At 37.4% G+C, this 13208-nt stretch overlaps 1 protein-coding gene across 7 annotated transcripts in view; it reads left to right on the top strand.

Annotated features, from left to right (window-relative positions):
* The window catches only part of LOC126282160 (AF4/FMR2 family member lilli-like), an 896885-nt gene extending 887931 nt beyond the window's left edge, over window positions 1–8954 (top strand). For all 7 annotated transcript variants that reach the window (XM_049981677.1, XM_049981681.1, XM_049981679.1 and 4 more), the window contains 3 exons: window positions 79–175; window positions 4067–4391; window positions 5751–8954. In XM_049981677.1, coding sequence (XP_049837634.1) covers window positions 79–175; window positions 4067–4391; window positions 5751–5878 — 550 coding nt within the window. In that variant the 3' untranslated portion in view covers window positions 5879–8954. The remainder of the gene's footprint in view (window positions 1–78; window positions 176–4066; window positions 4392–5750) is intronic.
* Window positions 8955–13208: the final 4254 nt, after the last annotated feature.

Below are 13208 nucleotides of genomic sequence, written 5' to 3'. Positions count from 1 at the left end.
TGTTAACTTTTGTACTTAATTTGGTCTGCTTAGTGATTTTGTTTTCCATACTGAAAATCATGTTTCTGTTGAATTCAGTTTGAGGTGCCAGTCCCTGCTATATTTCAAACTCTTCCAAATAAAGAAGTACGAAGTGAAGGAGTTTCAGAAAGTGATTGCCGAGTACCAGCAGAGGGTAAGGCATTCTTTGATTTCTTGAGAAATTATTTATGTTAGTGAGCTCTCTCTTAAATTATAGTTTGTGTACTTTTAAGACTTGTATTATACGATTACATACAGACGCTGCTTTAATTCTCCGTCTAGCTGCCTTTCGCTCCCTTCCTTTCATATTCGTTCTGCTCAACTTTTTCTTTTAATGCCTTGCTTTTTAATGTGTAGTTTTCAGTACTCTTGTAAGAAGTGTCACTTTTCCTGATTCTTCAAAACCCCAATCTTCACAAGTTTCAAGTCTGTAGAGCAGTGAATGTTTCAGTGATGGTCATGAATACCACTAAATTACCCAACATTCAAATGCTGACTTTTTCCAGAATTTGTCATGGTCATTGCTCAACTTGTTGATAGCTGTGAACACTGTTAGCATTACATGTTTTATAATTATGATGCAGGAGGTGGTTTAAATATGAAGGAACCTGCTTATTGACTGCATAACCATTCATGAATCATGGCATTATTCTTTGGGGACATCAGAGTTATGGGATAGTATTTTTAGAATACAGAAGTATGCTAAAATTATTATATATGGTGCTATTCTAGAACACCCTCAAAAGATCTCTTATAAAACTGGGTATATCGACAACTACTTTACAGTACAGTACACAGAATAATGAAGTGGTCATTTTTTTAAAACTTATTTCCCCCCATTGTTACACAAAAAACTGAAATTTTGCTACCTTTCTTTGTCATGGTACGGCACTCTGTGGCGTTGCTCCCGGTCTCAGAGTTGCTTAGAACAGGAAAGTGTTGGCACTTGCAATAAAAAACCTAGAGCTCAGAAGTGCATGGAGGTGTAAAATTAGTTAATGGTGTTACATTAACATCAAATTTCATCACAATTCTGCCCAGTGTCACTGTAGATGTGTCATATGGTAGGAAGGTCTTCACAATTCTCTTACCCACATGTCAACCCTTATCTTGATGCCTCTGCAATGGAAGGCAAAACTGTGACACCCAATGTTGAAATTGCGGGGCTGACATATATGTGATTGAGGTAAAAATTTCGGACACATCACTGCTCAGAATTAACACGAAAAGGCCTCAGGAGGTGGCATTTGGGGAATTAATTTGCACTCATTTCACTTTCCAAAATGACTCTTTATAGTATCATATTCCAAAAAGCCTTTGACACTGCTGACCCCTCCCACTCCCTCCCCCCTTCCACCCTTTATTAAACCCTTGTCTATGGACATGGTGGTGCTGCAACCCTATCAAACTTGATCTGATGCCTTGGGGTTGCAGTGCACTGCAATTTTTGCTGTGATATACAGGTGAAACCACTAGGGACCGTTCCAAATCATTCAACAAAATTTGAACATGATCTGAAGCAGCAAATGGTGTTCTCCTTTCCTGTTTTGCACCCTCCTGTGGAGAGATAATGGTTTGGTATGTCATAACCACATGCATGTATAAAACTGCGAAGGGTTCCTGTAAGACTGGCCATCTCAGAAACACCAACGCACATTTGTTGAACACTTTTAAAAGGCACCAGAACAGAGAGAAACCTTGACAGATTTATAGGCACCTGAAGGAGAGGCAACCCATTCAATACCCCCTCAGATTCTGTGTGCCCACAAGCAGGTGCTAGAGCAGCACCACTGAGCTGTAGGTATGAAAAGGGTTGCTTGACTGCAGGTGACTGGGAATCAGACAAGTGTTGTCTCTGTACATTCTTAAAATGCTCAATAAAGGGTTGTAGGTGGCACCTTGGGTGTTGCTGGGGGACCTTTGCTGTCCTACTCATGCACACGCCAACTTCATACCATCCTGTGATCTCATCACAGGGTAGCAGGAACCAGGAAGGCTGATAAAACGTACACACACTCTGCTTCTTCGAATCACTTTCAAGTTTTGTCAAACAGTTTTGAACAGTTCCTAGTGATTATGTGCTGATTACCAGTGGTCGTGCATCACTGAACCTGAGAGCGATGTCTCAGTGCGCCATGCTATTGTAGCATTACAGAGGAAGGCCGTAGTCACCTTTAAGTCAAACGTCACCCTTCTTTGTTTCAATAGGAGGAACTTTGTTTCAATAGGAGGAAACGTCATGGTTTCAAAAAAGTGATCAGTTCTTTTGTGCAGAGTATATTCATTAACGTCTTCTGGCACTGCCAATGCTTCTCTTTTCACAAAATTGATGAAAAGCATGAATATTACACTACTGGCAAAAAGTCTACATAGACTTCAAGGAGTTAAAATGGGTATGGAAAGGAGTAAAGGTACGTGGTAACACTTATATTCAGCAGCCTATCAGAACATATTAAATGTCATGAAGGTAATGCAGTAGCAGTAAAGAGTGAATCAAGCAACTTTTTGCCAAACAGCTTCTTCTAGTCTATAGATGAAGTGTCTTCACAGAAACTCCTTAAATGAACATGTAAGAGTAATCAGTAACTTCTAGTTTGATTGTAATGGAGTAATGTAAAGAAGTATCACTGCATTGCATTTAACTTACCCCCACTACCCTCCTCCCAATATCTCTCTCTCTCTCTCTCTCTCTCTCTCTCTCTCTCTCTCTCTCTCTCTCTCTCTCTCTCTCTCTCTCGCTCTCTCTCTCTCTCTCTCTCTCTCTCTCTCTCTCTCTCACACACACACACACACACACACACACACACACACGCACGGCAGATCTATCATGGTATTCTATTGGCCCCATCGTTACTCAGCAAGGTTGCATTACTGCCAAGGATTGAGAGACTGTTTTGGATGATGAGGGCCATCCCATGGTACAATGTTTGTTCCTCTGTGGTGATGCTGCGTTCAAAGCAACAGGATGAGTGTTACCGCAACTTGCATAATCCAGGATTTACTTTGTGAGCAAGAGGATTAGTTGATGCAACTCTGCCCACAACGGCCACCAGATCTCAGTATTGTTGAGTATTTATTGTTTACTTTGGAGAGAAGTGTGTGTGATCACTATCCGTCTCCATCATAGTTACCTGAACTTGCCATTATTTTGCAGGAAGAGTAGCATAAGATTCCCTTGAAAACCAAACAATACCTGTTGTATTTATTCATGTCGAGATGACTGGAATGTATTTTGAATGCCAATAGTTTTCCTACACTGTTTTAGGCATGGTAATGTATTTTTTTTTCTCTTCACATTTAAGCGTATGTCCTGTACAGGCATGAACTCGAAGAACCTGAGTAAAGCGCATTATAGTTGTAGTCTTTTTTGAGACCGTGCCTTTGAATGGATCATTTTGTGAAACATTGAAAGCTTCCATTTTGTAAGAAAATTACAACCATATATTGTAATAGGTAAAAATGCTCAAAATTTCTCCCTCAGCTAAATATTTAATGTGCAGGACTGTCTTCAAGCATTTTGGCAAACCCTCAAAAGCTGGGGTATCTATAAAAACATGTTTCGTTTTCTATATTAGCATATTTCCTTTCATTAACATTTTCCAATTTGAGATTCCTTTTTCCTCAATAGGAATTTTACTGTGCCACAAATTGGGAGAAATTTCGTAACTAGTACCAGTCACGTGAGAGAGAATAATTTTTGCAGGCAAAGCAATACAGCATGTTGGAAAGTTTAAGACATCTCTTGTACTGCACACAGAACGAATATTCCTCTTTCTGAAAAGTAGTTCATTTTTTTTCACTAAACTTGGCAACTATGATGTGTAAAAATGAGGCAGGTTATCTTTATCTTAATCAGGCATCTGCCTATTGGCTTAGTTTTGTACAAATAGCAATCTACATAACACTTAAGATGAAATAATTTTAGAAGACTGCAACAAAGTGTTGTACTGTCTATATCTTTTGTTGCCTTTTTCCAACAGCCCATCATTGTGTTGTAACATGTGTATTTGACATATTTATAATTACTGCTGTTATGATGTTGCAGGCACCAACTCTTCAACAGGAGCAAGTTGTAGGTGGTCAGGGAACTCCGTCTCCCTTGTCACCAACACCATCACCAGCTGGCTCTGTGGGTTCAGTCAGCTCCGTGGGTTCACTGGGGTCGTCCGGTTACAGCAGTGATGCTCGAGGAGTAGGACCCACACAGCCTGTGATTCCACAGCAGCATTCTGCTCCCCCTCCTTGTGTTGCAGTTCCTCTGTCGGTGCACAGTGCCATGCAGCGCCAGAATCAGTTCTTCACGTATCTGACATCCTGCTTTGATCTGTGGGAGCAGGCTGATGGCCTTGTTTATAAGGGCAAGCACAGGGGTAAGGAATGAAAACAGTAATATCAACTGCTGTTTTATTAATGTGCCACTGTGTATTACATTATATCCTTTGCTAGATAAGCAGAATTTTAAAGTACGCGGTAATTAGATTCAATGTAAGAGATTCAGAGAGCAGGCAGGTGCTTGGTGTCACTCATTTGCAGAGTTGACACATTATTCTTGCGTATGTCGTAATCATTGCTGACACAGTCTTCAGTTGCAAATTATGTATTTTATTTCTGTTTAATCTTTCCCGTTGGGCTTTATTTCATGCGTATGTCGTAATCATTGCTGACACAGTCTTCAGTTGCAAATTATGTATTTTATTTCTGTTTAATCTTTCCCGTTGGGCTTTATTTCATTGTATAACCATAACTGTTTCACCTACTTGCTTAAGACAATATTAATATTAACATTTGTATGGTATAGCTGTGGAGGAGGATGAGAGAAAATTGTGGAACCAGACAAAAGCGTTGTGATTGGTTGACAATAATCAGTCTTGCAATGACACAGGTTGTTGAGGAAATTTTGGAATCTGTGGTGGTAAATGTTGGATTAATGCACATACTCATAAAACTTTTTCCCACTCAATAAGCACCTATAATGAAAAATTACAAATTGAAGCTTAGTGTATATGCTGCAGTGATGTATATGTTAAAAGTACTATATATGGTGCTATTCTAGAACACCCTCAGAAGATCTCTTTAAAAAGCTGGATATATTGACAACTACTTTGCAATAAATACAGCGCACAGAATAATGAAGTGGTAATTTTTTTTAAACCCATTCCCCCCCATTGTTACTCAGAAGACTGAAATTTGGCTACCTTTCTCTGTCATGGTGCAGAAGTGTGGCACTCTGTGGTGTTGCCCCCAGTCTCAGAGATGCTTACAACAGTAAAGTGTTGGCACTTGCGATAAAAAAGGTAGAGCTCAGAAGTGCATGGCGGTGTAAGATTAGGTAAAGGTGTCACATTAACATTAAATTTCACCACAATTCTGCCCTGTGTCACTGTAGATGTGTCACATGATAGCAGACCATCACACTTCTCTTACATGTCAACCCTTATCTTGATGGCTCTGCGGTGTTTTGTGATGTTATGTGCTCATTTGTTCCTGTTAACAGAGTTAAGTTTTGATTATGGCAGCATACATTTCCATAAAATTTCCTTAAGTTCTGAGTGACAAGAAGAGTAATTGCGAGAAACAGATTATTGCATAATAGTTGCTTAAAAGCTGTTTGTTTGATACTTAATATTTAAAGAAGGAAAACTGCACCATGAACTGTATTTCTTGTCTGATTTTTAGTTGAAAGTATTTTTTTTTAATTTTTTAAAATTTTTTTTAAAATTTTGTTTCAGAATTCTTCATTGAGCTGGATCGGTACTGCGGACCGTTAACATTGCACAGTTCTTTGAATGACCTGGTTCGATATGTGAGGATTGGCATCCAGAGGCTCAAAGAGATCTCATCTGCACAACCGACATGACAGCCTTTCGTGAGAGTGGACTTCTAATCCTCCCACAACGTACACACATACAGTTTTTTTGTAACTGTTTGGGTGCCATTTCTTGGTAGATGTGGTCCATTGCTGTTCCAGTTGCTCTGCATAGAAGATATGCAGACATGGAGTTCTCATATGAGGAAGGCTTCATAAAAAAGCAGTGTTGTATATTTTTGTACATATTATAGAGTTGAGGTACTAATATTGTTACTAGAAATTATTTAAAATTGTGTAAAATAAAGAGTGTGTTAATTGACAAATGGTTGTCATGAGAGGCCGTGTGTTGGACTTTTGGGTGTTTCACCAAAAGAAGCTATAGAGAGAATATTTCTTTCTTCACTGATTGAACATTCTTGTTTATACATATGTACATATTTCTTCTGCTGGTCTTCATTTCCCTTATCTCCTTGTAGTTATTACTCATACAATACTTTCTTCTTGATTTGTGACTGGATAAATGCGCACATTTTTTTCCTGTGCGTCCATTTCTCTCTGTCATTACCTTTCAATTTTTCTGTTCTTGTTGGACGTACCATTTATGTTAAGAAATGAAAGGCATCCATGACAAGTGTGAAGTGCATGTGAACTGTTTAATATTAAAATATTTATAATTGCAAATTTTGTACAGTTTTCAAACAAAGAAATGTCATAAAATATCCACATGTAAAATAATAAGATACCTTCAGTTATGTCCCATGTATTTTCGGATATAAATTAATATCTGATGTGTAGTATTTTTTTGTGAGTAAAGATGTAATAGAAACAAATTTATATTGTTGTCTTACATTAGTAGCAGTATAGTGCAATCAGAATATTAAGTCCACATATTTCTTTATGGATATGAGATATATTATATACATAAACTTAACATATATGAAAGGTTTGTGAATAAACTTGTTACCTAATTTGTTGCTGTAACAGCGTTGTAGTTATGGTTGAATGCTCCCCCTCCCTCCTTTCTCATGGCAGCATATTTCTCTTGCATTTTAACTGTGTTGGATGCCTTTTGATTTTGCCATGATCTGCAGTGTCTGAGGTAGTTCTTGAAATTATCTGAGATAATGTGTCAGCAAGAAAAGAAATCCAAAACATATGAGAATAGGATTTTATGGAGGCTTAGTTACAGCAACGCTGTTTTCAACCAAGTTGCTTACTGAAAGGCTTTGTCTCAGATGAAGAAGTACCTTTGTCATATTGAACTTGCACTGATGTTTGTTACACATGTAATTAATGGCTTCTCTTTTGGCTTTTTAATTGTCTAAATTTGAGTACTTGATTATGATCTCTGTAATTGTGTTTTCATATAATGTCCTGATATTTGAATGCTGGAATATAGGTCTGGTTTCTTGTTGAGTTGGAAGATGTCAGCCCACCCTAATAATTTAGGGCTGTGGTTCATTGCAAAATATTTTCATTACCTGTATTATCTTCCCCCTTATTAAAACAAGTTTCTTCAAAATATAAAATTATCGGTTTTCAATAAATGCTATATTCTGAAATGGCCGATTTTGGAAGTAAAAATGTATGGTATACAGTGAAGTTATGTGTTGAAGCCCTTACATTCAAAGAATGTTAAATCTTTCCTTCTGCTGCAGGCAACTTATCCATCAAGGGAAGATCACCCATTTTCATTTGAACTACAGTGCATAACTTGTCTCAATTATCTCAGTCCAGGCAACATTAATTATGCCCAATTGATGTCTCGTGCTAGGAATTTACTACTTGTTTCTGCTGTTTGGTTGAAAACGATTTTACGTACAGACTTATAGCGATGAAATTTTAAGTATAGTGAAATAAGTGAGTAAAGTAACAAATTTTATTGAAACTAAGTTTATGGGATTTTTTAAAACCAGCAGTTTTGGAAAATATGAACTGAATATGTTTCTGCTGTCCATTGGTGTGCACAGTTGTCAGAAATCACCTTGTTTTAATTAAATCAACAATTTTGTTTAATACAGAGGTATTGTTGTGATAATATTTAAATATTCTTTGTTATGTTAATTGTGTACAGTGTAAAGTATATTTATTTATTTACATCTTTCCTTACCACAACACTGCTGCTTATATCATTGTCATATTTAAAACTGTATTGATGAACTGAAAATTATTTTGATAATACTTATTGGAAAAGTAATTAATGGACAATGCAGGGTCAGTGGAATATGAAATGTATTAAATACTGCCATATATTTTTTATTGTGCAGTGCCGAGATTGAATTTTGTTCAAGTCAATACTCATTTTGTTGGCATATTGATGTAACATACAAAGTAAAATCCTGATAACTGTATATAGCAGATATTATTATATTTTGTATATTGAATGTAATAATTTCAGTCATAAAATTTTTGGAGATTCATTTCTGATCTGTTCAGTAATTTCAGAATCTGTGCACTTGAATGCGCCTGTTTGTGTAAACCTCTACAGAAGTGCTGTCTGAGATATGTATGACGAGTCAGTGAAGGAGAAATATAATTGTTCCACTTATCAGCTGGTAAAACTAGGCCTGGCTTTGTTAAATAAGTTGGCATTGTTTGCATCCTCTGTTGCCTAATGACTGATATTGCTGTATTCAGGGTGTGCAGATAAATTTGTCAGCAATACATTTTTAACATGGAATAACTGCTATAGACTGCTTGAATGATTGTGTGCTGATAGATAAGCTTCATTAGAGAATATTTTTGTGAGTATATTTTTTGTGCAGCGTTTATTTTATATAAAGTAATTTAGAGGTCAAATAGAACACCAGCATTGGTCACCTTGTAACTGAGCCTCCTGAAAACGACATAGTTAATTTTAAAATTTAATAAAAGTATATATATTAAGAAAGAAACCAAAGTTTATTTAAGGAAATAGAAAACAAAGCAGACAAAAAGAAGCCTAAAAGTGACCTTCTGTAACACAACCAGCAGTACCTTTATAATAAAAATCAACTGAAGTGTAGTGTAAGAATAGTTGTGAGAAGAAACATTATATTTCATCCTTGAAGGACTCAATTGTTTTACAAATTTATTATCATTATTATTATTATATAATTGTAAATATATGGAACTTATTTGAGAATATGCTTTGTTTTTGTTTTTTCTTCTCTCAACCTGGAAAAACGTTTAGACATATTCAGTATGTGTGTAGGCGCATTATGGCTAACAGAATGGAATACACAAAACACAATTTTCACAATGAACTTGCAATAATGTATGTCCTGTTGGATATATGTAAAGAAGAGTGTGTGCACATACTATTTGGAGTCATTATTATGTCAGTATCTTGCATCAGTCACACATGAGTTATTGTTATCAATTTAATAGCACTCATCAAGTTGGTCTCAGGTGCCACATGAATTAAGTAAATGTTCTGTTGGAGGGATGGGAGGTATTCCCTGTTGTACTCATCACACATCCAAATACCTCACAATCTTTTAAAATTGTACTAAATGACAATTTTCACCATATTTAGTTTGGAGCGGAAGTGTTGCTGTGCAGTAATCTCATACACACATATTCTGCAACATATATAGATCAAATTCATAAAAAATTAGGGAGTAATCATACATTTTGAATGTGATTTGAGACAGCAGTATACACTCAGGGAACTTCCTTTGTGGTGCCAAAATGGGTTGATAGGTTTCTTTCATAAATGTAATTTGCTTGTTTACATAATTACATACATAATCTGATGTAGACATTTTGGTTGATGAGATGAACACTGTTTTTTTATACGTAGAATTTATGCAAGGAGCCCTCCCCTGGTCCCCAATGACAACCATCCTATCCTCTTTTATGTATTAAATCTCATATTCATAGTGGCTCTCTTCAGGAATTCATTGAACGCATATTATCTTACAAACACTGAAATGGAGGGCAAAGAATGTGGTACAGAGCTTGTGATAGTTTCAACCATGTAGCTATGGGAGGAAGGATATGAGATAGGAGAGCTAATATTTTTATTATACAAGAGCTATATTGCTTGTTGGAAGAAATCTGGACGAAGAAATAGTATTAAATGTATTAAACAGACCCTGTAACGTTATGGTACACACTGTATAGCAATGAATATATTAAAAATTATCTTTTGGGTGTAAAAGATTCTTTGATGTTCATTTAATTATATGAGTAGCATATATGTGTAGGATAAATGTGGTGTAGGATCCCTCACTTTATGAAGTAATAATGTGTTGTGATGTGCCTGTACCTCTTACAAATTTCTAGGAATACCTTTAATTTACAAATGATGCAGAGAGAGCTTCTACAGGGCTACTATAAACAATTCATTCAGTTTCAGGATTCTGTATTTTTCCAGAGTATTACATGTACAAATAAGATCGACACAAATAGATCCGTGAACTCAGAATTTGCATTGTGCCCTCCAGTTGTTATTAAGAAAGACAACAAAGCCAGAATGGCCACCGTGAAACTGTGACTAGAGACAGGTGGACCACCCAGTCACTGAGCATGCTTCCCAGCACAACATTCTTCCCTTCAGTGACTGTTCCACAGCCCATGCCATCAGGATTCTTCTTACCAGCACCAGCTATCCTGAATTGCACAGGTGGGAACTCTCTCTGCAGTATCCCTGCGTTCCTGTGACACCCCTGGTCTCGACCTTCGTTAGTCCCCTTCTTCCCCCACCTACCCTCTTCCCTGCTCCCACTCCTGCACTACACAGCTTTCTGTTCCACCCAACACACCCACAGTCGTTTCCTCTCTCTCTCTCTCTCTCTCTCTCTCTCTCTCTCTCTCTCTCTCTCTCTCTCTCTCTCTCTCTCTCTCCCCCCCCCCCCCCCTTAAAAGAAAAAATTGCCCTACCCTGTGCTCTCCATGTCCACTTTGCCATTCGAAAGATTGCATGGTAAACCATCGTTTTGTTGTGCCTGCCTGTAACTGACTATCTCCTCTGTACAGTGAGTATCGCCCTATCCTTTTTGTAATATTAACAAAGCAAGAGAAGAGTTTATGGGATGATGGAATATGCAAGATGAATATCTGTTACAAAAGTACAGCGTGCATTCGTAAGTAATTATGGCAAAAAGTATGGGGGCACTGAAAATCGTAATGAAATTGTGGCACGTGAAGGACATTCGCCAGTGGTTAATGTTTTCTGTGTGGTATACAGACAAAGTTGTATGGCTTGTTTTTCTTCTGTTCAAAGGCTAATGGGTAGCTCTTATCTTGATATGTTGCGCTTCAGATTGTTTCCCCAACTGACTGCCGATTTTGAGAATTTCATCTTCCAACAAGATCGGCACCCTGTCATTGGAGAAGTGATATCTGTTGCTACCTAAATGACAAACTTTCACATCCCTGGATTGGGCGTAGTGGTAGTGGTGATGTGGCTCTGTTTTCTTGGCCTCCCAGGTCACCAGACGCAACAGATTTAAGTTCAGTTAGCGTGAGCCATTTAAGTGGGTGCAAGGTACTGATGCACCTTAAAATTCCCGGCACTTACACACACTAAGGCTCCAGTGCACTACGCCTACTGGCGTCCAAAGTCGTGCAGATGCCCTCGGGATTTGTGTGTGAGGTACCAGTAATGTGACATTTCTACAGTATCATAAATGATGATGATTAGGTGCCCATAGGAAATGAAACATTAATTGTCTCAGACGCAATGATATATTCACAAACTTTTTATTTCCCTTTATAAGCAAACATACATTGATGAAATACATCTTAATAATAATAATAATCACAAGAATGCAATGATCTAAGACTGTATAATATTTTGTTCAAAGCATTCTGTGACCTGTTACATTAGTACGTTGGCAATTATATTTTCAAACGCTACGTCTTCACAGTGACATGTACTTGAATTTAATAGTCTTTGATAGTATGATATCGTTCGAAACAATCTTGCACATGTAATGCAACCCTGCACTTTTTGCATTCCCATGTTGTTTCGTTGCGTCGTTTATGATTTCTGCACCCTACACGGGATTTACATTTGATGGTATGAATCAATATGTTTGGGAAAATGTGCCCAATGTTGCGCGTGCAGTCTTTGTGGTATATCGCCGGATGCTGATCGTCCCTTCCGATTATATTCTGGTAAAGGTGTAGTTTTCAATAATGATTCTATTCTGCAATGTGAATCCTACATTCTGCGTAGCTCTGTCGTTTGCCTCAGTGTATTTTCTAATACAAAGTGTATGTGTTAAATAAAGCAACATCAGATAGGTAAAAGAATATCTTCTGGTATCCTTTCCTACTTTTCCTATCACAGGGAAGCATGCGAGCATCTGATCTTGGCGATAAATTCCACTCATGCCTCTATTGTATTCGACGACACATTTCAGTTTCCACGAAGCATTGCGGAGAGGTGTGTCTGTGGCAATCATTTCTGCTGTTGAATGTTTTGTGGATAGCATGTAAAGGTCTCGTTCATCTTTCCATTTTAGTGCCAATATTCCATTACAGCTCCTCACTGTATATTCTTCCTTCTTTAATTTTGCCTTCAGGAAGTCTGTGGGCATATTTTTTCTATTTGAGCACACTGTTCCGATCACATTAGTTTTATTGGTGAGGAGAGTTTTGGAAAGTTTTGGTGAAGAAAACCAGTTATCTAAATATAGAGTATGCCCTTTGTGTAATACCGACTGTGATAGTTCTACAACTACACTTTCAGAGGCACTACCACTAACATCTTGTTTGTCACTACCCGTGTATATCTTAAAATCATAGCAGTATCCTGAACTTGTGTGAGTCAATTTATAAATTTTAATACCGAACCTCGCTCTTTTTGATGGGTTAAATTGTTTGTAGGATAAGCGCCCTTTAAATTTCATTAACCATTCATCAATGGCAGTATTATCTTGCATTGTGTACAGTTCCTTAAATTTTTGATTGAACATATCTATGACTGGCCTTAGTTTGTACAGCTTATCTATAACGGCCCTCCTAGACCAACACATCTGAGTCGACGGTTTCTTTACTTCAGCCATGATTATACATAACACAGTGTATATTTTTATTTCATTACAGCCAGTAGGAAATCACTTTTGGTCTACTTTTTGTCTTTTCTGTTCATTGTTGAGTATGTCTTTTGCATATCTATTCTTCTCAGTTACGATGTTTTCCCAAAGTGTACTGTTAAATATCACAAAGAAAACGTCTAATTCTCTTATGCTTGTACTCACGTGCTGTAAAGCTGCTTTCTTTATTCCGGGAATTTCTGTATACATCCAGATTGTTGGTTCATTGTCTTCCTTTTGCTACATCCACAATTCTGATTGTTACTGGTAGGTTTGCTCTTCTTTGTCACTATCATCTTCCATCACCAGACGCTTACACCGTTTTCGTACAGGAGGTAAAATGTTGCTAC

The sequence above is a fragment of the Schistocerca gregaria genome, chromosome 7 (assembly GCF_023897955.1).
Source record: "Schistocerca gregaria isolate iqSchGreg1 chromosome 7, iqSchGreg1.2, whole genome shotgun sequence".
Lineage (NCBI taxonomy): Eukaryota > Metazoa > Arthropoda > Insecta > Orthoptera > Acrididae > Schistocerca > Schistocerca gregaria.
This window is presented reverse-complemented; position numbering and strand designations above follow the sequence as displayed.